Source organism: Stigmatopora argus, chromosome 8, assembly GCF_051989625.1.
Source record: "Stigmatopora argus isolate UIUO_Sarg chromosome 8, RoL_Sarg_1.0, whole genome shotgun sequence".
Classification (NCBI taxonomy): Eukaryota; Metazoa; Chordata; class Actinopteri; order Syngnathiformes; family Syngnathidae; genus Stigmatopora; species Stigmatopora argus.
Window position 1 is genome coordinate 14,431,695 of NC_135394.1, and position 26,482 is coordinate 14,458,176.

General features: G+C 39.9%; 1 protein-coding gene across 5 annotated transcripts in view; it reads right to left on the reverse strand.

Moving 5' to 3' along the window:
* Positions 1-26,482, reverse strand: part of LOC144079108 (capping protein, Arp2/3 and myosin-I linker protein 3-like) — a 45,399-nt gene that overhangs the window by 14,868 nt on the left and 4,049 nt on the right. For 4 of the 5 annotated variants that reach the window (XR_013301419.1, XR_013301420.1, XM_077607664.1 and 1 more), the window contains exons 3-34: positions 21,438-21,488; positions 21,315-21,374; positions 21,029-21,150; positions 20,848-20,942; positions 18,927-18,997; positions 18,723-18,796; positions 18,580-18,655; positions 18,408-18,496; positions 17,145-17,239; positions 15,999-16,085; positions 14,625-14,734; positions 14,473-14,550; positions 14,316-14,392; positions 13,500-13,604; positions 12,845-12,914; positions 12,694-12,775; positions 12,494-12,590; positions 12,210-12,264; positions 11,112-11,284; positions 10,942-11,010; positions 9,561-9,654; positions 9,397-9,495; positions 8,091-8,210; positions 7,895-8,008; positions 6,695-6,870; positions 6,511-6,598; positions 5,725-5,844; positions 4,227-4,293; positions 3,774-3,961; positions 2,551-2,630; positions 1,322-1,483; positions 21-201 (exon numbers count right to left, since the gene is read on the reverse strand). Coding sequence is in view for 3 of the 5 variants with exons in the window: in XM_077607664.1 (XP_077463790.1) it covers positions 21-201; positions 1,322-1,483; positions 2,551-2,630; positions 3,774-3,961; positions 4,227-4,293; positions 5,725-5,844; positions 6,511-6,598; positions 6,695-6,870; positions 7,895-8,008; positions 8,091-8,210; positions 9,397-9,495; positions 9,561-9,654; positions 10,942-11,010; positions 11,112-11,284; positions 12,210-12,264; positions 12,494-12,590; positions 12,694-12,775; positions 12,845-12,914; positions 13,500-13,604; positions 14,316-14,392; positions 14,473-14,550; positions 14,625-14,734; positions 15,999-16,085; positions 17,145-17,239; positions 18,408-18,496; positions 18,580-18,655; positions 18,723-18,796; positions 18,927-18,997; positions 20,848-20,942; positions 21,029-21,150; positions 21,315-21,374; positions 21,438-21,488 (3,225 nt within the window). In the remaining 2 variants the exon portion in view is untranslated. The remainder of the gene's footprint in view (positions 1-20; positions 202-1,321; positions 1,484-2,550; positions 2,631-3,773; positions 3,962-4,226; positions 4,294-5,724; positions 5,845-6,510; positions 6,599-6,694; positions 6,871-7,894; positions 8,009-8,090; positions 8,211-9,396; positions 9,496-9,560; positions 9,655-10,941; positions 11,011-11,111; positions 11,285-12,209; positions 12,265-12,493; positions 12,591-12,693; positions 12,776-12,844; positions 12,915-13,499; positions 13,605-14,315; positions 14,393-14,472; positions 14,551-14,624; positions 14,735-15,998; positions 16,086-17,144; positions 17,240-18,407; positions 18,497-18,579; positions 18,656-18,722; positions 18,797-18,926; positions 18,998-20,847; positions 20,943-21,028; positions 21,151-21,314; positions 21,375-21,437; positions 21,489-26,482) is intronic. The other variant, XM_077607662.1, reaches the window with a different exon arrangement.

The following is a 26,482-nucleotide window of genomic DNA, read 5'->3' on the forward strand; positions in this document are numbered from 1 at the left end:
TACTATTTGTTTATGACTACCTCAGTGGGTGAGTAAAAAGGGTGTTTGTTTCCTCCCATGCCGGAATGAGAAATGCTTGGAATTGGCGGCGGTGGACTCAAAACCAGAGTATTCTTTGCATCCGGTCCGTCACTGGGAGAACCCAACCTGGCAGAAGACCTCGGAGGTTGGAGGAGCGTGTACACGTTCTCTGAAGCTGTCCTAAAAGATAGAAAAGTGGAGGGTCAACAGTTTGTGGACTTTTTGACGCTTGCCCGTGTTCTACAGTAATTCCTAATTCAGGTAATCTCATGGTTATTTTGTTCTAGAGGTGTTCTAAGACAAGTTTAGAATGCTAAACTGTTTTCAAATCTGATAAATGTATGCTGGTAACTTAAATTTCAAGGCGGCTATTTTGATAAAAAGATAGGAAGTGGATGTATTTACTGTTTCAACTTTCTGGCGCTGAAAACGCAAAGGCGCCGGCTGTCATCAACATCTGCGTCCATACCCATGAAAAGTCATATTTTGGAAGCACATATTTGTTCAGATAATTGGGAGACTCGCAGCCGCCGAGTGTCCTCTAACAAACCGTGAAAAAGCATTTTAAGGACATTCGAAGATGGGATTTTTTAGATTTTAATGGCCATTATTTTGCATTTGTATGTCTTTTTTTTGGTAGTCATGCTAGAATAGTTTTGGGATTTAGATTAGATTACTTTATTCATCCCGTATTCGGGAAATTTCACTGTCACAGTAGCAAGAGGGTGAGAATACAGTGGTACCTCGACATATGAGTGGCCCGACATACGAGCAATTTGAGATAGCGTTGCCATGCAAAAAGTCCCCTGCCCCTCTCTCCCCTCCACGAAATCCGTCTAATTTTAGAACTATTAAACACATTTTAGTAATATTAAACCACCAGTTATGTGTTACTTTGTTAATAGATGGCAAATTAGAAGAAATAAAACATTTTTTTCCAATCCAATATCCTCTTTTTGCTGTTTTTTCAGAGGGTTGGAACAAATTAATTTGTTTTTAATTCATTTCAATGGTTAACGTTCGTTTGAGTTACGAGAAAATCGACATACGAGCTCAGTCCCGGAACGAATTAAGCTCGTATCTCGAGGTACCACTGTACAGACAGAAAAATCCTTTTTTTTCTTCATCATAGGTTAGTTTTAATACCTCTACCAGTAGGTAAAATCCATGGAAGGTGGAGGTAATGTATTCTTTTCCCCAGAACTGTGTGTAATATGAACGCGATTAATTACATTTTGGGGGCATGACCAGGGTCATCGGGGTCCGAAAAATTATTTAGCGAAAACTTGACTGTACCAACCCCAAGGTTGCAGTAGCAACAGCATGATCGCCGTAAAATTCGGCGTCGGACTCCTGGTTGGGTAGCGTCTGGTTGCGGTTTCTGCGGAAACCGAAGATGGCAAGTACGTTCCGTCGTTTCTTTCTCCTCAGCGAGTGTGTGGTGTGGAGGGAGGAGAGTTGACTAGAGGGGGGGAAAAAAAAGAAGGTCATAGTTGGGGTGTCAGACATGTTTGCTCCCGTCTGGCGCAATCATGCTACGAGCGTCCTGAGTCAACTCTGTCACGACCTACTTGGCTTAACCACCTGCGTATTTGCGGTTTGGTCTCCTGGAGTTTGACTGTTGCTAGGCAACACCATTTAATGCACGATAGGTGTTAGCTCTATTTCCTCCCTCTTTTTTAGGGGGTACCTTATTGACAGGAATTGATGAAGATGAAGACAAAGCAGAGCTGCTCTGAAATGGAATTTTTTTTTAAAGTGACCGCAAAGTTTGATGTATATTACCATTTACAATACTGAAATTAAGGAAACATCATTGAGGAATAAATGTACGTTTTAATATTTTTGCTAAATGAAATATAGGGCGAAAAAAATGGGCAATATCTGAATAGCGTATTGACAAAACTGAGAAACTTTGAGATAGAAAGACCCAAACTGAAGAACATATTTTTTGGGGGGAAAAAAGACAATTCCATCATTGTTTCTGAAAAAGAGGTTCAGAAAATGAATGTTTCTGAAAAGGCATGTTTTAAAGGAAAATATTTTTCATTCATCACTCTCGGTTTTATTGGATTAATCAAAAGTTGCATTTTTTTTGGGTGTTTCCTATGAAGAAGCTCAACTCGGTCTAAAATTCACTTCACTAACTCTTTCAAGTACTCTTATGCAAGTGAGATCTTACTTTTAATTTCAAGGACTAAATTAAAAAGCACTACCATTCCCGATGCATTTCTTATTGTGCAAGATTTCTTCTCAATGAGTTTTTAATGAGCAAAGTCTCAAAATGGCCCGCAAACACATTTCACTGATACATTCAAGGACCCTTGACAAGCTGTTTATTTCAAAGACTTAAAAACACTGACTCTGCATGCTGCTTCAAATATGCTTCTAAATAATTGGATGTAATGAAGATCGGCATCTCGCCGCCACTTATCCGAGAGTCGCTTTCACTCGGGGAGCTTCATTGATCCCAAGAATCAAGACATTTCAATTACCAAGAAATATAATAACAGCAGGAAGAGCACTTACCTATCAGGAAGGACTCTTTTAGTATAGAAATCTGGCAGTCCATCATCCAGAGGGCTTATTCCTCCATTTTCACTACACTGCTAAACACACAATATTTTAAAGGGGTTACATAATATCCAGTAGCCTCTATTTATAAATGCAATTAAACAAATGCGTCGGCATTCCCAGAAGAGTGACGTAATCCCAAAAATTTATTCTCTAATGTTTCTAATGCCCGGTAAGTGGTGAGCAGTTGAGCGCAAAATATGGTACATTCTTGTTTGTATTGGTCTCTACTTACACTGTCTGTTATTTTGATGCATGATAACCAAGAACAAGCTGAGAAGAGCAGTAAAATCTTTTGACATGAACTGCAGTCCAGACAGAACTGCTGGAAAGTACATTTCCGCTGATTACTCAAATTTAGTCTGGTTGTCTTGTCGATTGCATCGCCAGAATAGGACCATTGAAAAAGAGTAAATGTTATTCCAGTCATTCCCTAAGATGAATTATTAAATACTTTTTGCATTGAGACGGAGCACTAGCAATGGCGCCAACCATGTATACATACCTGTCAACTGATACATTTTTCCTGTATTTTATACGTTTTCTGATCTTTTCAAAATGTCTACGCCGTATAACAACTTTTTTAAGGGATAACAATTTTTTTTTAAGTAGTTTTTTTGTACAACCAATCTTGTTTTACCCATTTCGGCTCTAATCTGTTAGCAGATGAAAACGTCATCGTCGACTGCTAATATTGTCATGCTTTAAGCATAATATGCGCATTCCCCTTTCACATATCCATCTTTTCACTTTATAAATATAGCGCGTCAGCAAGCAATTACCAAGACAATCTAGCTGTCAGCGTCATACAGCGACATCTACACAATTTTGAATTTACTGCATACAAAAGGCGCACCCGCTGATTGGGCGCTACGTCCACTTTGGGAAAATTTTTAAACTTTTAAGTGCGGCCTATGTGAGTAAATATGTGCCGTGTTGCATTTGTACGGTTTACTATCACTAAATAAGGGGAATTGCAATCATTAATAAGGTCAGCAATTGGCTGAGGTTGAATAATAAACGTGCAATCAACTAATCATGATCCAATAATCCCCCAACCCTAGTGGTCATCCGCAGCCAGTCCTCCCACTTTAAATGGATTGGAGGTCTCTCACTGCTAATGCCACTTAAACATGACCATTCAACGTAAGTAAGCTGATAAGTGGAAGGCCCCTCACTGTCTCTGGTGGTTGATATCCTCCTTTATGCCTGCGTGGAGGTCTCGGCCGGACCCTGGTGACGTGGTGGAGGGGCAGACCGTGCGTGGGCAACTCAGACAGACCCTCCCAGGAGACCGAACGGGACAGAGGTGTGGAGTAGGGAGCGATGGAAGGAGGTGGTGAGGAGCTGGAGTCGTCACAGAGACCTGAATATACAGATTTCAGGTTAAAATAATATTCGGGTCCATAATAGTTACCAATCAATTGGTATTTGAATCAGGGTTGTCGCTCTAAAATGTCCTACTTAGTCGGTGAGGAAAAAAAATCCAATTTTTCAGACGGCGGGACTATGAAAGGGGAAGAATTGGCTCATCAGAAAGTACGCTAATGGAGCAATTTGTGTCACGGCAGGGGGGGTTGGAGTTCTGACGGGAACAGGGAGGCAGAGGCAGGATGTGCGGAACTACTCACTCAGCCTAGTGGAGACAGGTCGGATTCGTCTTGTTCTTGAGCTGCGCTTCTTAATGGCTATTGTATCCTGGAAGGGAGGAAGATGCTGAAAAACTGGAGACAGAATCAAAGTCGAAACTAAAGAATACGGAGACAACCCAGGGCCAAAAGGGCGCTTTTGACAGTGTGATTTATTTTTTAAAAGTCTTTTAAGCTTTTTTTCTGTTCGGCAATGTGCTGTAGGAACTTAAAGGAGTGGAATAAAAAACAAGATGACAGCGCAGCCCTTGAGACTGACAACTGTGAGCTGTTGCAAGACTTGGAATGATAGTTTGATAGTAAAGATACAGTCGTATCTCTACTTATGAAATGAATTGGTTCCAAGACTTTTTTCGGAACTTGAAAATTCCGTAAGTAGAAGTGTACTTTATATGTAAATTCTCTAATTTGTTCAACAGTCCTCACACAACTACCAACTAAACCAAGGGTCGGGGACCTTTTTGAAAGAGAGAGCCAAAAACAATTCCTATTTTAAAATATTACTCCTTGAGAGCCATACTCACAATTTAAAAGTCAAAATACATGAAAATGTGCGATTTTTTTGGTCATTTTACTCCTTTTAAAGTACATAAAGTCTCTGAATTCTTTTGACAACATTGTTACGCTGTTGCTAATCAATGAATATCAGTGAATATCAATGAGTATCAATGAGTATCAATGAGTATCAATGAGTACCAATGAGTATCAATGAGTATCAATGAGTATCAATGAGAGACTGGATGCAGAAGACTCTAATGAAAAAAAAAAGAATGCCACAGTGCCGTGACGTTCCTATTGGTGCATTCGGGACTCGGCTCTCTCACCACCGGTTTCCATATTTTAGCTCAGAGCCATATGCACCCATCAAAAGAGCCACATGTGGCTCCCGAGCCATAGGTTCCCTACCCCTGAACTAAACCTTTGAAAATTGGTCAGTGTCCCAATTTTGTATGAAATGTGTGGAAACACAAAAATTAGAAAATTATAAGGAAATGATTAATTAATGTCTTAAAATAAATAACGCATATGAAAATGTGCCGTCCACTTTGTAGTACATTTTTGACTTTTACGTATGCCCCCCATGTGTGTGTGTGTCTGTGTGAAAATATGTGCCACGTTGCATTTAAGTTTTTAATAGCTTAATAAGGGGAATTCAAAATAAACAGATAAGGAAATGCATTTAGTTTTGGGGGGATTTCGTATCTTGAGTCACTCATTTGCATATAAAAAAAATCGTAACCTGAAACGTTCGTATCTAGAGGCATTCGTAAGTAGAGATATGACTGTACTTCCAAATGAACAGAAAAGTTACTTTGAAAAATTGAAAACAAGGGGACTGAAAATGGATCCTTGAGGAACTCCTCTCGGGACATCAATGACTATACCAACTGTTGAAAGATCATCCATCACTGCTCATTATTTTAATTAAAACTAAGAATACTAAGTCCCTATTGTTCTTTTACAGCGTACCCTCACTTACTATACAGGTGCCGAGCTCCTCCTCAGTGATGTCTAGAGAGTCTCTGTGTCGGTTGTATCTCCAGCCTGTGGCATCTTCGTAAGAACCATCCCAGCGTTTTAGATGAGACACCTGCCGGGTCTGTGAAGGAAAGCGCTATTTAAAGGAGGCGCCTTGGACACAGCATGGCTTACCGTAAATGGCAGTAGCAGAAATCAGTTTATCACACAATATGCCAGGGGTCGGGAACCTTTTTGACGAAGAGAGCCACAAACAATTCATATTTTCCAATGTTATTCCTTGTGAGCCATACTACGAATTTAAAAGTCAAAATACATACATGTAAACAAGTGCCTTTTCAATTTTTTTGTAATTTCACCACTTTTAAAGTGAAAAAAACTGAATATTTTTTGAAAGATTCTCATGCTGTTGCTAATCAATGAGAGGATGCATTCCAGAAGAGTCTACTGCAAAAAAAAATGAAGATTAAAGCAGTTCTAGATGTAATATTTCAGTTCTGTCACCAGCGATTTCCATATTTTAGCTCACAGGTTAGCAAAGAGCCAGATGCACCCATCAAAAGAGCCACATGTGGCTCCCGAGCCGTAGGTTCCCTACCCCTGCAATATGCCAAACTTTGGGTAGATCATATTTATGCCCCCGTCTTCGATTTTTCACATCTTTAGGAAATTGTTAACCTTAATTGAATGTGCCGCAGTTATAAGATTCTAGAAGTTCTCCCCATGTCTGCGTGGGTTTTCTCCCGGTAAGCTAAAATGTTCCCAAATTCTGAATTGACCCATTTACCAGCGTCTTGTGAGTGGCATACAGTTCCTGAAGGATTTGGTCCACGATAGAGTTGGTGAGATAGGACACCACGGATAGTTTGACTTCCCTAGGGAATATAAAGAAGAGCAAAAATGGAGGCAAAATGATAACAAAACTCATTTCTTTTTGAGGAAGCAGAGAAATAACTTATTTCGTTTCTTACTCTAGGGCTCGATGGACGTCTTGCGCTGCTCTTTCCATAAGGGCGCAGCGAATGGCGGCGCGGGGAACAGACACGTGGTCGGAGACGGACGAGAGCGGCGGTGTCAGCTGCTCCGCCGCCGCGGATGACAAGGGGCAGAGTTCGCGGCAGAGGGACACCATTGAATCGACAATCACCTGCCGGAGAAAACCAGGCTTCAGCTTCTTCTTGTTACTTAAAATCCGAGATACGAGCTTAATTCGTTCCGGGACTGAGCTCGTATGTCGATTTTCTCGTAACTCAAACGAACGTTTCCCATAGGAATGAACTAAAAACAAATTAATTCGTTCCAACCCTCTGAAAAAACACCAAAAATAGGATATTGCATTGTAAAAACATATTTATTTGTTCTAATTCGCCATCTATTAACAAAGTAACAAATAACTAGTGGTTTAATATTACTAAAATATGTTTAATAGTACTAAAATTAAACAGATTTTACAGAGGGGAAAGAGAGAGATACTTTTTGCACGGCAACGCGCTCGTAACATAAAAAAACAAATTTAAATGAACTTGGATTACGATGCAGACACTCTAAAACAGGGGTGTCAAACCGATCTCAAAGGGCCGCAGTGGGTGCAGGTTTTCATTCCAACTCAACAAGAGGATACCGTTTGCAAGTGTAATCAGTTAATTAAAGTCAGGTGCTACTTATTTTAGAAGACACCTGATTGGTTAAAATGTCGGCACTGGATCGGTTGGAACAAAGACCAGGACCCTCTACAGCCCTCGGCGGAATCGGTTTGACACCCCTGCTCTAAAAATAAGTTTAATCTAACCTTACACTAAACTTAATTCTAATTTTGTTTTAAATTTTGATACCTTTCTTCTCCCGGGTTGGCTCTATTTGCGCCGCCTCCACCCTGACTTTCAGATGCAACCTATCGAGGGTTGTTTGCTTTTGTATTCACTTCAAAATATTCCCAAAATGATGCACACAAATGTCCTCACAATATTATAACGCACGACCACTTGCCAACGAGAAGTAGTATATACTCCTCTCGTATTAGCGATCGCTCCGCCATTCGCACAGACTAACGAGAAAAAAATGCAACGCTCCGCCCAGTGCTCGTAGAGACATTACACTAAATTGGAAAGATTGGACTGTGCCACAGCCTATAGTCATTTTCTTCGTAAAACGAACCAAAAATTACAAGGTACCTGCATCTCTTTGTCCGCAGCTTTGGCGAGTTCACCAGCCAACGAGTCCAGACGCTGGCGCACCGGCCCGTCCACGGAGAGTACGTGGGCCAGTTCGCACAGGGAGGGGTAAAGCTTCAAGCGCAGTAAGAAGAAACACATTCAATTTTTGCCCTGTAAACATAAAATATGGTGTAGCGAATTCTCCGAAGCTCACCGCACGGGAATTTCGAGCTTCCTTCAACACTTGTTTGGCAGCTTGAATGTCGTCTGCTTCTCCGACGCCTCGCAGCATGCACACCTGCTGCTGGACTCGTGCGCACAGACGCTCCATCACCTTGGAAACGGCAGAAAAAACTATTTGTCTGACTTTTGTGCCACCATGTTTGTCAATCTTGGATTTATTTTTCAGCTTTTCAACATTTAAAATGTTATGGGTGAGTGTTTTGTCAGCTGGGTGTACTTTTTGCCAAATAAACAAAATCTTTAACAGTTTCAGCATATTTTTGTGCACTAATTTTTGTCCGCTAATAATTTTTCATGTTTGCTGATTTTCATTTTTCTTTTTTTTTATTAATCATTTCAGAATTTTTCTTATTCAGGTTAGGTTTTTGTTAGCTATGCATTAATTTGTCATGTTTGCTGATTTGTTTTCTTAGCTATGCATTAATTTGTCATGTTTGCCGATTTGTTTTCTTTTTTTTAAATTAATTATTTCATTTTTTTTCTTATTCAGGTTAGCTTTTTGTTAGCTATGCATTAATTTGTCATGTTTGCTGATTTGTTTCTTTTTTTAAAATTAATTATTTCATTTTTTTGTTATTCAGGTTAGCTTTTTGTTAGCTATGCATTAATTTGTCATGTTTGCCGATTTTGTTTTTTGAATTATTTACATTTTTTTCTTATCCAGGTTAGCTTTTTGTTAACTATGCATTAATTTGTCATGTTTGTAATTTTTAGTCATTAAAATTTTTACTTTTCTTTTTATCTGCTGGGTTTTAGTGTCCTTTTTTCAGACTATTCACTTAATTTTGTTTTGTTTTGTCAATCTTTTGAATACATTCACCATATCTTTTGGTCATGTTTGTCAGTTTGATGAGTCATATTTTTTTACCTTTTTAAATCCTTACCTTTTTTTTCAGACTGTTCACATACATTTTTTGTTTTGTCAATCTTTTGAATACATTCAGCATATCTTTTTGTCATGTTTGTCATTTTGAAGAGTCATATTTTTTTTACCTTTATAAATCTTTGCCTTTTTTCCCCCCACTGTTCACTAAAAAAATTTTGTTTTGTCAATCTTTTGTCAGTTTGATGAGTCATATTTTTGTTGTTACATTGACCTTTTTAAATCTTCGTTTACCAGAATATCGTCTCTTTTGCCAGAAATTTGATTTTCTTGGTGATTGTTTTGTCACTCTATTAAAAAATGACATATCCTTTCACGCTGCAATCAATTTATCCATAAGTCTAATATTTTGATACAATTCCTCCCGAAAAATGGCTTTAACCACCAGCCCTACCTGCTCGGCGGTGCTTGTAACGAGCCCTTGGTGTAGCCTCAAAGCCTGACGCTGCGAGAACCGCTGAGTCTGATTATTCCTCACCAGCGCCCGTTGGATCTACACGGAAGGACCCAAGTCAGACATTCGAAACCCCCACCCTTAAAAAAAAACCGCATACCCACCTTAGTCAGTGCCTGCTCGGTCTTTTCGGGGGCGCTACGGTACGCTTGGCTTATGTCGCTCAGGGGTAAAGGCATATATTGCAGGGTGAAATTACTTAAAATGGGAAAGAAGAAGAAGGAATGCAATGCATTAGCAACGCGCGGTAACCACTTATCCACAGGCGTGCATGTTTCAGGGTTAGCTAAGTTCAATATCCCCCACTGGACGAGTACATCCTATGATATTCCGTCTACGCGAGGGCGTGATTAATACCCTCTCGGAGCATGTCCTGCTCGGCCTCAAGCAGCGGCTGAGCATTTTAAGATAGCAAACGTGGAGAGCATCAATTTGCCAGGCTCGAGTTGCCGATTTGAAGTTGGGTTGCTGCAGCTCTTGCACCCCAAATTAGATTAGCTCATATAATTGCTTGAGAAAGTGCAGGGCAACAACTCCGTGCTTGTTTAATCATCTATTTCTGTATTCACATTCGGTGGAAGGTGGAAGAAATGAAGAAAAACTGCAAAAGAAAAGCCAAAATTAATATATATTATGCACTACTATACTTGTAAAAATAATGTCATAAATCATATAAACTAGTCTTGTCCAAATTCTGATTTTTTTTCATGCTTTGGATATGTCGCACCATTTTTAACTGTTTTCCGTCGAAAGAAAAATGTAAAAAGCCATATAATTGAAAGTTTGTAATTATCAATGGTAATGAAAGCGTTAAAGACTAAAAGAAAATCCTACTCAAAAGACTAATATTTGTATATTTTTGAGACGCAATTCCTTCATCTTTTGTGCATTATGAACATAAAATGCAAGTTTATGTTTTGTGAGTTAATTGGAGTTTATCTGTCAAATGAGTACGACTGTTTATTAGATATATGCTTTCTGCAAGCGAGTATTTTTGGTCATTAAAAAAAAAAAAAAAAAAAGCCTAACCTCATAAGGACATGACGTCCAATTTGTGGACATTCCATTTTAGTTGATGTACCCAAAATGTTAAATTCTCATTTAAATCTAAATTTGATTTTTAAATATTATTAACCATGACAGTATTTTTAGTATTTTGTATGTATGCATGGATATCCGTCTAAATAAATACATGTACTCATTATCAAATACAATTAAAATTGATTTAAAAAAACTGAAATCCACTATTTTCAATTTTTACCCTTAAAATGTACAAAAAAACCATGTAAAAGGTTAATTAAATAAGGGATAGAAATGAGAATGTTCATTCACCATTACAAAAAAATAAAAATAATGAGCACAATACAGTATGATTAAAATAATCAGTAAGTGCAGCCCTAAAAAAAAAAAAAAAAAAAAAACACTAGTTCTACTTAACCAGCAATAAATAACAAGACTAAAAATACTACGTGTTCACGCTCTTACTGTTCGAGTGCTCTGGCCACATCGAGAAATCCCGCCGCGGAAGTGTTGTTGCGATCCCATGTCACGCTCCTGTCAGGAAGACGCACTTGGTAAACACACGCCTCCAAATCATCCACTTCTTTCACCCTGGCAACCAGACCCCTGGCCTAAAGGACCCCCCAAATCTTTACCGAAGCGTGGTGTTAATCTGCAAGGCCTTGCTGAGCATCTTGGCGCCGATGTCGTCCATGTTATTGCCGCTAAGGTCCACTTTCCTCAGGCAAGTGTTGCTCCCCAAGGCGTTGACCAGCACGGTGCCTCGGGAACGGAGGCGGGAATCGTTCAGTGACAGGGTTTGCAGGGCCTGGAAAAGGAACCGCAAGAATGCTTCACACTGGAATTATGAATTATTCAAATGTACATGAGTCTGAAGTAATATAGAGGAGATGGAACATGGGGCAAACATGGAGAAGCAATAATTCATGTTGTGTGACTATAGGGATGCTTTTTTTAAAACTTCAAATCAATTTGGGGGGGGGGCGACAGCGATCCGATAACGACAGTTTTTTTACCAGTAAAAAATAATGTAACCAGTAAATGACAAATATTTTTTATCTGTTCAAATGAGCCCTGCCATGTGGACAAGTGGTTAGCAGGTCCACCTCGCAGTTCTGGGGTCGAGGGTTTGATCCCAGGTCGGTCCCTACTGTGTGGAGTTTGTATGTTGTTTGTGTGGCTTTTCTATGGGAACTTCCTCCACCATAGCAATAGAAATAAGCATGGCTATATATATAGATATATATATATATATATATAGAGAGAGAGAGATACATATATAGATACGTATATAGATACATATATATATATACACATATATATATAAAGTTTAAATTTGTGAGCAAATTTATGTAACTTACATGTTCAAGCTCTGCGCATATTTATGGTTAGGGGGCACTGTTTTTTTTTAAATTAAGAACAAACAATATAAAGAGAGTGCAACAGAACATACCTACATTAAACATAATAAAAATGCTACATGACTGAATCCACTTTGTTTGTTTTTGTTAACAATAAGAATTTGGGCTATTGTCAAAGATAGCACTTTGACCCCAGTAAATTAAGACCCTCAAAAACTGACTCCATGTTTTTTTTTGGGCCCTCCTACTGTTCAAATTCTCAAACATGCGCGAAAAAGTTATCCAAAACAACACCCAAGTTTTCTCTCTTATAATCATCATTCAAAAAAATCCCACTAAGTGTCCATTTTGAAAGGTTCTTTTCTCACTCACACATTCTTCTTCCTGAATAAGCTGCACCAACTTCTGCAGGACTTCGTCAAGAACCCTGCGGATGTAAAGACACGAAGCCAGAAAGCGAATGAGCCTTGGCTAATTACCGCCATTTTCCCGCAGCTGCACAGCGAGTGAGAAGTTGACAGCGTATTAAAAGTGAAGAAGAGTCGACAAAGCTGATCATTCCAGCTGCTTACACTGTGCTGACATTTCTTCTTTTTTCTTTTCTTCAAAACGTGAGATGCAAATAAAACCGATGCATCGAGCGTGACGCGACGCACCTGTTTTTGATGTTGAAATTCTTGCCGAGGTGAAGGTGTTTCAACGACGGGTGTCTGGCGAGGGCGGGCAGGACCGTGAGCAAGTCTGCGTCTAAACCTGCAGCTCAAAAAAATCGCCCGGGGACAAAATGAGACAAAAACAAGCGAGGTCAGAGCCAATGAGAGCAGGGAGGGGGATCTGTCGCCTCCCATCACGCTACCGTTGTCTGATATGTCGAGAGTGGCGATGGAGGAGACTCTGGGAAAGAGGTCTTGGAGGACGGCAGCCCCTGCATATCGAAGCTGGGCAGAGGAATGAGGAGAATTCACTTTCAAGAAAACTTCATTCCATTGTGTTCAAGTGCGACATACCTCGCAGCCGCTGATGTCCAAGTGAAGGTCGTTGATGTGAGGATTGGAGATTAACCCTGCCAGAAGAGCCCTGTGGAAGCAATGCTTGATAAAATTAGCCTTTGCTAATGTTAGGGTTATTAGTCTTACATCAGGGGTGTCAAACTCATTTTTTTTGTCATGGGCCACATGGTAGTTTCGATTACATCCGGAGGGCCGTTATGTCTTCCAACTAGGCTGCCATGTTCATGGGGGCATAATTATAGATACTTAAGTTCATTAATAATAATAATAATAATAAGAAGACATAGGCCCCTGTTGTAGTTATTAAAATTCCAAGTCAGACTTTATTCAGCAGTAAGTGGTTTTAACCTGAGCAGTAAGTAATTTTAGTCTGCAAAACATTGATGCACCCCGTCACGGCATAAAGAGTGCGTAGTGGATCGTACCTTCCCGTTTGTGCGCCATTTAATATACCCCTGCCGTTTAATATACCCCTGCCGTTTAATATACCCGTGTATATTAAACAGCAAAATACGGTAATTGTGAACCCTCCTTTATAGTACATACAGTTTGTATTACACTAGACCTCTCGAACAAAACCACTTGCAATAAACTCCCACTCACCGGTTCCCCCAATGAGGACAAACGCTCCAGAAAAAAAAAATGGGAGTACCTAAGGACCTCAGGGGGTAGTTTCATGGCAGCCAAGCTCACGTGGGTCAGGCTGAAGGCGGAGCTAAAGAACTGGCGGAATAGCGGTAGCGTGTCCTTCCCTTTTCTGTCAAGTACAAAGAATACAGTAGTGAGAGAGAGAGAGAAAAATGGGTGAGATGAGGTGAGTGCAGCAACACAGATGAGAGCGGATGTTGTTGACATGGAGAGTACAGACGGCGCATACAAAGTCATCCAATGGCTGAGAGTCAAATGATGGATGGCCCCACTTAAATATTCACACAATGAGCTCTCCAAACGCACCCGTGGAGAGCAAACAGTTTCAGTCAGTTTGCAGAAAAAAAGAGGAATGTACTGTGTTACCTTCACTGTGAGTTGAATAATTCATTCCATGCCTAAGCGCTCTAAATCTTTGTATATAAAATTCGTTTTCCTCATTGAAATGACATTAATCTGCTCCATCCCCGACCGAACATCACATTTATTCAATGAATTTAATAAAGAAAAATGGCCCTCTACCAAAAAAGGCAAAATAACTAAAAAGATAAACCAGTTTAAAAAGTGTGCTTTTGAAGGAGAAGAACTATCAAAGGTTATACGACAGCTTTTCAACTATTGCGATGGAGTCCGAAATGTTTCATGTTAGTCAAAAACTGCTTCAAAAATAGGTCGGAATCATCAAAGTGGAGATGTGAGACAACAATATAATGAGGTGCAAAGAAAGAGGGACAGATAAAAGTTGGAAAGGAGAGTTACAAAGAAGATCTCCCATGGGTTCAGCCCTTAGTGCCGAGGCATACTCAAAGCCAGGACTAACCTGTGGGAGAAGGAATTTTTGGAAAGATTCAGAAAGGAGAGATCGGCGCAACAGCCCCGCAGCAGAGCCCCAAATAGCTGCGTGAGACAGGGTGGAAACGGTTAAACCCAAAACGGACCAGAGCTACTTTTGAAACTTTTGATCGTCAAAGCCTTACTGAGTCCACAGAGCAATCTGTGCCCGATAGGTCCAAATGCACCAGGCAGTTGGGCTGAGACAAGAAGAGATAGAAGCTCTGCAAACAGAGAGAAAAAAAGAAATGATGTCACCGAAAACGTGACGAAATTCGACGATAGGGGCTTTTCTTACAGAGGCGTCGTCGCCAGAGAGGACGCCGGGGTTCTTGCTCAAGTCCAGGTGCAGGAGCGAGCTGGAGTACTCGTCGTTGGAGTTCAGGGCCATGGAAAGTGACATCACACCTGGGTGGAATGCAATTTGAACTTTATGACTGTCATGTAATCAGAGAAGGTAGAAAACTGGAAAATTAAAGCCCCAGGCAAAAAAAACCCATTGAAAGTGGTTTAGTGTGGTCCAATACAAAGCTTTTTACCCAATTTACTCCTACTTTATATTAAATACATTTTCCAATTGCGGCCCGGTGGGTTAGTGGTTAGCGTATTGGCCTCACAGTAGGGGACCTGGGTTCAAATCCAGGTCGGTCCACCTGTGCAGAGTTTGTATGTTCTCTGAGGGCTGCATGGGTTTTCTCTGGGTACTCCGGTTTCCTCTCACATTCCAAAAACATGCATAGTAGTTCTGATTGGACACCCTAAATTGCTCCTAGCTACGAGTGATTGGTCGTTTGTGTCTTTGTGCCCTGTGATTGGCTGGCCACCAATTCAGGGTGTCCCCAGCAAGTGGCCCAAAGTCAGCTGGGATAGGCTACAGCACCCCCCGCGACCCTGGTGAGGGTAAAGCAGTTCAGAAAATGACATGAGAAAATGAGACATTTTCCAATTGAAATACTTGGAATGAGTCAAATTCGTTTAAAGACAATATGTACGTCTTACTGAAAACATTCTTGTATCATTTTTCTCATTTGAATTAATGGAAATACCACTGATCAATTTGAATTCCTCCAGAAAAAAAACATGTACAAGAACAAATATACATAAGTACTGTAGAGTATTGTCTGCCTATTTTCTCAAGATTGTAAGTATCTTGAATTTCCTGAAATTTCAAGAACAATTTGTATTCCTTAGCTAACTGTAGTTTGATCTGTAATACCTCAACAGCTTTGGAAAGTTCCTTAAAATCCTAATAAGGAATGGCAAATTTTTCATTTTTTATTTTTTTTCCAATTTTGGAAGCAAGTCCCAATATTTGGTCAGATATCTCAAACATAATTCAATTCAATGGAGTGACCTTGCTCTTTTTTTTTAAATCTAGTATGCTTGGATGAGTCAGACAGATGTATTCATTGTTAAAAAAAATGTAATTTGCTCCCCATAGAGGATAAAGAATGTATGAGAATGACTCCATCTAAAAAAACTGACATATCAAGCTATCACTGTGATAGTAAGCAAAAATTGACATTCAGAGCAGCATCGCCGTAGCACAGACATTCACACCAGATCTTAATCCTAATCCTATCCTCATCCACCGCAGCTTCCTGCATTTGCAAATTAACTCAATTCCACTTTGACCAGATACACTATTGCAAAAAAAAAGAAAATCACCAACCTTTGGAGGTGAGAGAGGTCTTGGAGAGATTGAGGTGACGCAGACCCTTGCTGAGACGACACATCTGCTGGATCAGGTTGGCCACGCCTGCGAAGGTGAAGTAGAGAAAATACCATATAGAGTACCGTATTTTCTCGCATATTAGCCGCCTCCACGTATAAGACATACCCTTCAAAATTGCCTTCAAATCGTTGAATTTTACAATTTCTCTCGTATAAGCCGCCCCCTGATTCACAGTTCCCCCCCCCATATTCATGGTTTTAATAGGTCGTACAAATGTGTTATTTTGAAGGGAAAATCTTAAGAAAAATCATCGCACATGGTATTTTTGAGATACTGTTTACATCGATTGCTGAATTGCACATTCTGAAAGGGTGTCCCTGCACGTAGACAAATTTAAAAAGGAAGTCATGTGAGCAGTACAACCAGGAAGTGTGTCCGTAACGGTCTAGTTTGTCATCCCTAGGTAAGATGGCGGCACCCTGAGCGAGCAATGGCAGGCACAATTCCGTGAGTTTTTTCACGTTTTATGCAAGATCCGCTTTATTTTTTTTCTTGATTTTCAACAAAATACATTTTGTTAAGTGTTTTATCAGTTTATCTTTTCTCTATTTTGACATAAACGACCATATCGGCCGCATTCTATTACGTTATGCCTTTTGGTCTTTGTCACCTTGCAGTTTCGTGCATGTCAAGTCAAATTTGTGCACATATAAGCCGTACCCTTGACTCAGCCATCATTTTTTTTGTTAAAAATACGGCATATATGCGAGAAAATGCGGTATATATTTAGCTATATTCATACATTAATATAAGCAGTTGGTAAAAAAACAAAACGGCTCTCGCTGTTCAACCAGACACTCTCACATTAGCACTCACAGTCACAGTCACACACTGTCGGCCAAAGCAACCATGCGTGATGGCAGTCAGTTCATCAGGAGCAATTATCGCTTCAGCGTTTTGCAAACGGACACTTAGACACGGTCCCTAGAGCCTCCAGACTCATGCAAGACCCTTAAAATGAAGTTCCAGTTGAAAAACCTGTACCGCTTTTGTCTCGCTAGACTTGGGTGAAAATGTACAATGGATTAAACCGCGACCATGCTTGAAGGTTTTGCCTCTTTACCACTAGTTTGGTCACTCTACCTTGGTTGTCCAGAGAGTTGTGCGCCAGGTTGAGCGAGTGGATGACAGCGGCGGGGTTCTCAGATAGGGCGACCGACATCTTCTGTGGGAAGTCTCTGAACCGTACAGAGAACAGTAAATGAACTAGACAGTATATACGACACAGAATTGTTGTCTATGGGCAATCACACTGTTAATTGACTAATCAAATTCAACTATCTTATTTTGCGGACTAGAAGACAGACTTTTTTCATTGTTTGGTTGGGCCTGCTACTAATAATCAAGTGTGATTTTTAGATTAGATTATTGTTTCTTTATGTTGTTGTTGTTTAGGCTATGCAGTGGTACCTCGAGATACGAGCTTAATCCGTTCTGTTCGGTGCTGACTTTATCCACGGCACTCGTAAACGAACAAACAAATTTAAATTAACTTGGATTAATATATACAAACACTCAACATTTAATGTAACTTCACACAAAACTGAATTCTAATTTAGTTTTAATCTTTTTTTACCTTTGTAACGGGTTGCCCCACCCCGACGTTCCGCCGGAGCCTTCAAAACGAACGCATCCAGAGTTGTTTGGAACTTGCCGCTTCCCCGTGTCTGATTACCGAGTGTACATATATTCCAGATCTTTTCTTTGCAAAACTCTGCCGATCCATTGTTGTTTACCTGGTATGTAAATGTAGACCAAAGTGGGGGGAAAAACGGGTATGGAAATGCAAAGTCCGCCCAATGCTCGTAGAAAGATTTTATACACGAAAGAGATACAAAAAAAAAAAAATGCCATGGCCACCTGGCTTGGTCGCATCACGAAATTTTGACCGCATCACGGGCGAATTATTAGATCGAAATTTCCCTCGTAAGACGAGCATTTTGTATGACGAGCGGTCGTATGACGAGGTACCACTGTAATTATCTGGAAAAACTGTTATCTAAACAGATGCGTATTTAGCCTGTTGTTCACTGTTTTACTATTGTTACTTTAATGTATATTTGTCCTTGTTTTTTTGATCAAATAAACAAAATGCACTTTCAAAAATGCAACTCATACTCCAATTCAACTTAAATATATTTTCCCCTCTTTATCGTGTATTCTTTAGCTGGTGCACTTTGTACTCAAATGACGGTAAAAATACGGTAACTGAGTCAATCTAGGTTCTTATCAAAACATTTGCATTTCAGTGGAACGTTCTTTTGAAGGTCAACTGTAAATTGGAGACCCTCTTGGTTTTGCTTTGTTTTGCTTTTTTTTTTAAAGTAGACATGTTTTTTAGCTTACGATTTCAACCCAGCATTCTCCAACGTGATCTCCTCCAGACTGGATGATTTGCTGACAGTGTGCAGGACCTGTTCGGTCACCTCTGATCCCTGAACACAATTAAGCCCACGGACACGTCAGCTTATCACCAAAGCCACAAAACAAAAACAGCTGCGAATTAATTTTCATTTACCAAGCGCAGGTCTTTGCAGAAAAGCTTAGTGAACCACGTGTTGTACGCTACCGACGCCACAATCACCGCCAGATCCCTGTGGGGCCAGAGTGTCACGCATCTGCTATATTTTCGCGGCTAACCATTTTTGATTTCAGCCTTACCTGCTTTCCAAGTGGCTAAAATCCATCAGGTTAAACTCACGATTATCCTGGGAATGGTAAATGGTGTCCACGTCCTGGAGGACGGTGACATTACCCTTCAAGTTTCCAAGTTCATTTGCCGATTTAAGGCATTGTAGTACTGCCGCTCCATAATGAGCCAACAGCCTATTTGGAATGGTGAAATGCTCCAAAGCACTTACTTACCCACTGCACTTCCTCCTTGCAGCTGATGCCATTATAGTCGCACAGCGCGGCGTACGTCTCTGAAAAACCTCCTGAGGATGGCAACACACGTCAGTGAGTCTTTCTTATTTTGTGAAGAACATCTGTCAGACTAATTGTGCTTAAGATGACTTCCTTTTAGATAAGGTGACGATATTGTGAGTTTTCAGACAAGGTTTGGGTATTTTTTTGTGCTGGTCTGTCCAACAAGCTACCTGTAGTTGTAGCAAGTCTACCTAAGGTTTTTACTTCTCGTTGGCAAGTGGTCGTGCGTTATCCTATTGTGAGGATATTTGTGTACATCATTTTGGGAATATTTTGACGAGAAGACAAAATCAAACAACCCTTGATAGGTTGCATCTGAAAGTCAGGGTGGAGGCGGGGCAAATAGAGCCAACCCGGGAGAAGAAAGGTATCAAAATGTCAAACAAAATTAGAATTAAGTTTAGTGTAAAGTTGGATTAAACATATTTTTGAGTGTGTCTGCATCGTAATCCAAGTTCATTTAAATTTGTTTATATTATGTTACCATTGAACACATTTCAGTACTATTAAACCACTAGTTATTTGTTACTTTGTTAATAGATGTCGAATTAGAACAAATAAAAATGTTTTTCCAATCCAATATCCTGTTTTCAGTGTTTTTCTTTAGATGTGTACATCATTTTGGGAATATTTTGACGGGAAGACAAAAGCAAACAACCCTCGATAGGCAGGGTGGAGGCGGGGGAAATATTGCCAACCCAGGAGGGAGAAGAAACGTATAAAATTTTAAAACAAAATTAGAATTAAGTTTAGTGTAAGGTTAGATTAAATTTATTTGAGTGTCTGAATTGTAATCCAAGTTCATTTAAATTTGTTTATGTTATGTTACGAGCGCGTTGCCGTGCAAAAAGTCTCTCTCTTTCTCTCTCCCCTCTGCAAAATCCGTCTAATTTTAGTACTATTAAACATATTTTAGTAATATAAACCACTAGTTATTTGTTACTTTGTTAATAGATGGCAAATTAGAACAAATGAAAATGCTTTTCCAACCCAATATCCTGTTTTTGGTGTTTTTTCAGAGGGTTGGAACGAATTAATTTGTTTTTAGTTCATTTCTATTGGAAACATTCGTTTGAGTTACGAGAAAATCAGCTCAGTCCCGGAACGAATTAAGCTCGTATCCCGGATTTTAAGTAACAAGAAGAAACTGAAGCATGGTTTTCTTAGGTTAGATTAAACTTATTTTTGAGTGTGTCTGCATCGTAATCCAAGTTCATTTAAATATGTTTATGTTATGTTACAAGCACGTTGCCGTGCAAAAAGTCTCCCCCCCGAAATCCGTCTAATTTTAGTACTATTAAACACATTTTCGTACTATTAAACCACTATTTATTTGTTACTTTGTTAATTGATGGCGAATTAGAACAAATAAAAATGTTTTTACAATCCAATATCCTGTTTTTAGTGTTTTTTTCAGATGTTTGGAACAAATTAATTTGTTTTTAGTTCATTCCTATGGGAAACATTCATACGAGTAAATCGACATACGAGCTCAGTCCCGGAACGAATTAAGCTCGTATCTCGAGGTACCACTGAATTCATGTTAATGAAGATATATGTAAATATCTAACATTATATCTGAGGGCTAATTTCCATCTGGAGTCTCTTGTGCTGGTTGAAGGTAAACGAGTTCACGTAAGTTAATTGGTATTGAGTTCCAGGACAGAAAAGGTGCTTTGGCTGAAAACATTCTTTTTGAAGGGAACTACACAGTCACCTCTAGAGCCAGCCCTTGTTGATGTGTTGGATTTTTTTGTACAAAATCTTGCAGTTGAGGAGGAGCTATGTGATGGAAGATTTTGTAAAGTAAGGGGGCATCTGCATATATAATACACAGTACATATATTATTTGCCTCACCGCACGCTCGCTGGCTTTCCACTGACGTCTCAGAGCTGGGGGAATACTTTCTGCTTCCATCGGAGAGATCGCTGTCCGAGTGACAGATGGACGGACTGCAGAAGTAAAAAAAAAAAAGGAATAAATCGTAAAAAGGCGTATAATGCAAATCAGCCAATATCTTGCATATTTATAGTCTTACGCAAATACAGAGTTGTTGAATATCCGCGAAAGCGCGTAGTTGATGTGGCTGACCACGTGGTTGAGGTGGTCCCGTGACTCAAATCGCAGGCAGCAGGTGGACTTGTCGGTGTCGATAATGACCTGAGTGTAAAAAAGACAGTTAGGGTACATGATATCATCAGTCACAGCAATTAAAATGAATTTCAAGCTCTTTTCTGGAATAAATTAAAACCGTAAATCATGGTAAAACAATTTTCCAACATGCTTTTGTGCAGGAAAAGTGTCAACTAGACAAAAGAATTTACCTGATGATCTGGGTGAGAATTCAAAGCTCGGATTTCCAAGAAGTTAAACGTGGATTCCACCTGTTATCACAACTTCCGTAAGAAAAGGCTACTTATTTTGGCTGAAAACGTGTATCGGGATACCTTAGCAGGAATCTTGGAGGCCAGAAAGTAGAGACGCCAGGTCGCCAGCACCTGAAGTGGAAAAAACATTTTGATGCACTGGGTTCGAAGTTTCTTGCTGAATCGTTCTACCCAGGAAAAAAAATGCCTAAGGAGTTTAAAAGGCTATGATTATGGGGAAACTAAGATCTTTACAATCTACAAGAATGAGTTCCCTACCCTGCTTTCTTTCCGTCTTCTTGTATTGATCTGACTAAAAGCGCCTCCGTGTTGGAGAGATTACTTTTCAGCAAGGGAAAAATGCTTTGACTCAAATTCTCACAAACATACATCAATAGGAATATGTCCTGCAGCATAAAATGTCAAAGAGGCTCACATATGTGTACTTGGCCTTGGGTATGACATGCTAACACAACCTATTTACCACATTCGCCTCATTGACTTTAACGCTTAAGGAGTTCGTTCAACTGTAATTTCTAGAGAATTTAAAATCATAGAACTAATAACACAAAGTATAATTTGCTCCGTCACCATGCTTACCTTTTAAAACACTTGTAGATATTGTCATATACTCAAAATATACCCTCACCAGTCTATAACCCTTTTGACATTACTCTCACTATAGATTCTGGTTGTATGGTACACAGTTGATTGGTCGCCGGTCTTTTGGTCGCCGATCTTTTGGTCGCCGGTCTTTTGGTCGCCCAGAAGGTAAGTGATAATTACCATTTAAATCGTTGCTCAAATTCCCTTAATACAAACTGCGAATGACTATTTAGTCACACTTAATGCCCTAGTAATTATTAGGCTAAAGAAAAGCTCCAAATTTCCCGTACTTTTATTGTGTTTTGTTGGAGAACTTGCTAAGACCCTGACGGACATAGCTTCTTAAAAGGGACAACGCATGTACATACAAACTCTTCTACACTCACACGTCGGCTCAGTGAAACTGCTCATGGCCATTGTTGGCTTTTATTGATGCGTAGACCGTGTTGTTTTACCTTGTTTTGTCACCGGTCTTTTGGTCGCCCGTTGTCGCGGTCGGGGCGACCAAAAGACCGGCGACCAAAAGACCGGCGACCAAAAGACCGGCGACCAAAAGACCGGCGACCAAAAGACCGGCGACCAAAAGACCGGCGACCAAAAGACCGGCGACCAAAAGACCGGCGACCAAAAGACCGGCGACCAAAAGACCGGCGACCAAAAGACCGGCGACCAAAAGACCGGCGACCAAAAGACCGGCGACCAAAAGACCGGCGACCAAAAGACCGGCGACCAAAAGACCGGCGACCAAAAGACCGGCGACCAAAAGACCGGCGACCAAAAGACCGGCGACCAAAAGACCGGCGACCAAAAGACCGGCGACCAAAAGACCGGCGACCAATCGACCGCAGACGGGTTGTATTATGACATAGATGCTTATTTCTCCAACACTTTCCACATTTATCTTGAGACCCATAATTCCTCCCTTGCTACACTGTCAAGCCAGGTCGGCTGTCCAAAAAGGTATGATATATTTCAATTCTACTTTGAAAGATCCTGTCAGTATTCTCAAAACTTAAGTGCTAAATCAAGTTAATAAACAAGCTGTAGAAAAATCCTTATATGGAAATTGAAAATTCCTTTTTAACTGAAACCCACCCACTAACATTCAAATTAACAGCCACCCTGTTGAAAAAGAATTTATTAACACGAGTCAGATTATCATAGGTTGTTTTTTTCTTGCAAATAAAGAATGTTGTTTTGAGATCATGTTTTTTTTTTTTTTTAAAGAAATCATCCAGGACAGAAAACGATCACATGGCATTGCGAGTACGAGGTCGAAAAGAACAAACGCCAATAACATCAAAGTGGAAAATACTTTTGTGCCAAAAAAAAATACAGTTTATGCTAACGGTCTCTCAAATATTTCCATACTTTACAACAGAGCGTAGAACATTGAAAACATAGCACAAATTAATTCTCGTTCACGAGTGACAAGTCAAGTAGCTGATCGTTGAGAGCCAAAGAGTTTTTTGGCAGGATGATGCTCTCCACCAGCAGCAAAGAGCGCTGCCCTCGGCTACCCTTGCTCGCATCTTCTGCTCCGTTGCTCCCGATCATTTACTTACTACACTTTAAAACACTCTCTCAAGACAAATACTTTCCTTGAGTTCCCTCCATTACCATTTAAAAACTTCTTTACTGCGATACAAATGCTTACCTTGCGTTGACGGTGATAGACAAACCAGCAGTTTTTATACTAACCGCTCAGAAACTTGGGAAGATTGCCACTTACGACACTAAACTAAAGAAAAAAATATCTATAACCTTTCTTTTGTCGTAACTGCTTTAATGTTAATTCATAAATTAACCCAAAAAATATTTTGGCAATTCACCTGATTCACTTCAAATGACATCAACAGACGTCCAAAATAAGTGATTTTTTCAATGAGATAATAAATAAAGAATGCATATAAAAGTCTTGTTTTGCACAGAGCTTTGTGTTGTGTTGACTCGCCAAAAATAATACACGATTCAAATAACTCAGCAAGGTCAGAGCTAGATGTGTCACAAAATATCATATCAATCAGATGACATTTTCATTACGATGCCACTTTAAAGTCCTGTTAGTGTCATTTCAAAATGTACTTAAATCTTAAACTTTCTATCTTTTGCCATTTCGTATTGGGGGAGCACTCAATACAGTGTTTTATTAAAGAATTTCCTTCAATAACACCCAGTTTAGCAGGAATGAGTCAACGCACAAATCAGTCTCATAAACCAAAGTCTTAATCGACAAAGGAGGTTTGTCCTTAAAATTTGAAGACAGCTCACAGTACAATTCCCACCACGTTTAGACCGCGTTTAATAAAATAAGCTGACGCAGAATGACAAATCATTTTGTCTTTGTCCAGGCTTGATGACTCTAATACACGTGTCAAAGTGGCGGCCCGGGGGCCAAATCTGGCCCGCCGCATCATTTTGTGTGGCCTGGGAAAGTAAATCATGAGTGGCGACTTTCTGTTTTAGGATCAAATTAAAATGAAAAGTATAGATGTATATTAAACTTCCTGATTTTCCCCCTTTTAAATCAATAATTGTATTTTTTTAATTATTTTTTTCTGTGTTTTTAGTTCAAAAATCTTTTCGTAAAATCTAAAAATGTATAGAAATATTTTCTGTTTTCCACTATAATATGGAACATAATGATTAAAGACAGAAAATAGATTTTCCTTTACCAAGAAAAAAAAGCTCAAATAAACATTGTTTTAGATCTATAAAAAAATGGAATAGTTAGGGCTTTTAATCCAGTTCTTTTAATCCATTTATTTAAAAAAATCTAAATATTATGTCTAAAATGGTCCGGCCCAAGTGAAATCAAGTTGACGTTAAAGCGGCCCGCGAACCAACCCGAGTCTGACACCCTTGCTCTAATAGGTCAACTCAACAAGGTCAGCCCTTGACCTATTAACCATTGACCAAATGTGATGAATTTTGAAACCAAATTTTCTCCAAATTTTCTTGTAAACCCAAGTGAGTCGTCCACCGAGCCAACTCCATGTTTTCTCATCCTTTCAAACAAATTCTCACGCAACCGTGAGCCACTCCCCGGCGGCCTCTTAAGCGACGAATACCAAGTCCAAGTGCTTCCAAACATGCACGGAACAAGGATGCTCAATAGCCGGAATCGATAAAGCTCAATTGTATCACATTACGGTAATGAGTGTCAGGCATAGCGAAGAGTAAACGGATGTGAAGTGAGCTGATGCAGCAGGACGGACATCATTACAACCACAACTCTTACAACAGAACTGAACTCTTTGGAACTCTTCAATCGTCTTCGGATCTTTCATGTGTCAGAACGCCAAGCACAGATCGTAACCTCCGGTACACTTTGACTCATCTGTCTTCGCACTCATCCACCCACCCAATGTTCCCGTGGATTACGAACATGGCGCTAAAGTGAATTCCAAACTCCCTTAAACCAGCGTGCTTTTACCAAATTCCGATCAAGTTCTAAAGTCTACAATGCGGATGCCCGGTAGGGGTGACACAACCATCAAGCGGTGAATGTGAGGTGCTTTAGAAAAGAGAATTATCGGAGTTACTTTTTTTAGGTCTATCAAAGCGTGGAGAAATCAAAGGCTGTTTCGAGCCCCCCAAAAACTCTTTAACTGCCTGCCTTTGCCGCGAGATGAATCATTAACACATTTGCGGAACAGCAGAAGCCGGCAAAAGCCAAACCCACTCAGCCTGGGATAAAAGATCATTGGCCTACCGAGGGTTTGCAAGAAGGGCAACGGTTGCTAGTGTAGGTTTTAAATCATAAAACCAATGATTGAACACTGAATAAATCTTGATCTAAATCCTACACGAGGAAAGGCTGCGATGGAGGAAAGAAAACTGTGGCGTCATCCTATCTTTCTCGTCCAAGTTCATAGCGGCCGACTTGATCGCCCCAGATTAAATAGAGATAAACTGGCACTGCTTTACTCGGCAAACAAAAAAGGGATCTTGCATCTCTGCCCCATATTCGGAGATGAAAGTGCCCTGGAATCAAACGTCGCGGACTGCTCAGTCCCTTACTCCCTTCACAGTGGCACCAAGAAAGCCACCCACCTTCTTTACATTTCTCTTTCTTTTTTTATGTGCTTAGCAAAATGCCTGTTTCTTCAAAAAGTAGCGTTCGGTACAGTTGGGGATTCCATTGGAAAAAAAAAAGTTTGGAATGCTGTCAAAGTTTGTGAGGAATCATGTACCATTTTTGCGACAAATGTTTTTTTCGGGTCACCGGAGAATTAGAGTACAGTGATACCTCTACTTACAAAATTAATTGGTGTCAGAAGTGGATTTGTAAGTTGAATTTTTTATAAGTAGAGAGGCATTTTACATGTAAAAGCCTTAATCTGTTCCAAAGTCCCCCAAAAACTAAAGCCTTGATCAGAGTACAGTGGTACCTCGACATTCGAGTGCCCCGACATACGAGTAAAATTTTGAGCAGATATTTATCTTGAGATACGAGACAAATTTTGATATACGAGCAGACAGTGGACGCGAGAGGCTGCTCATAAGAACATCATGGC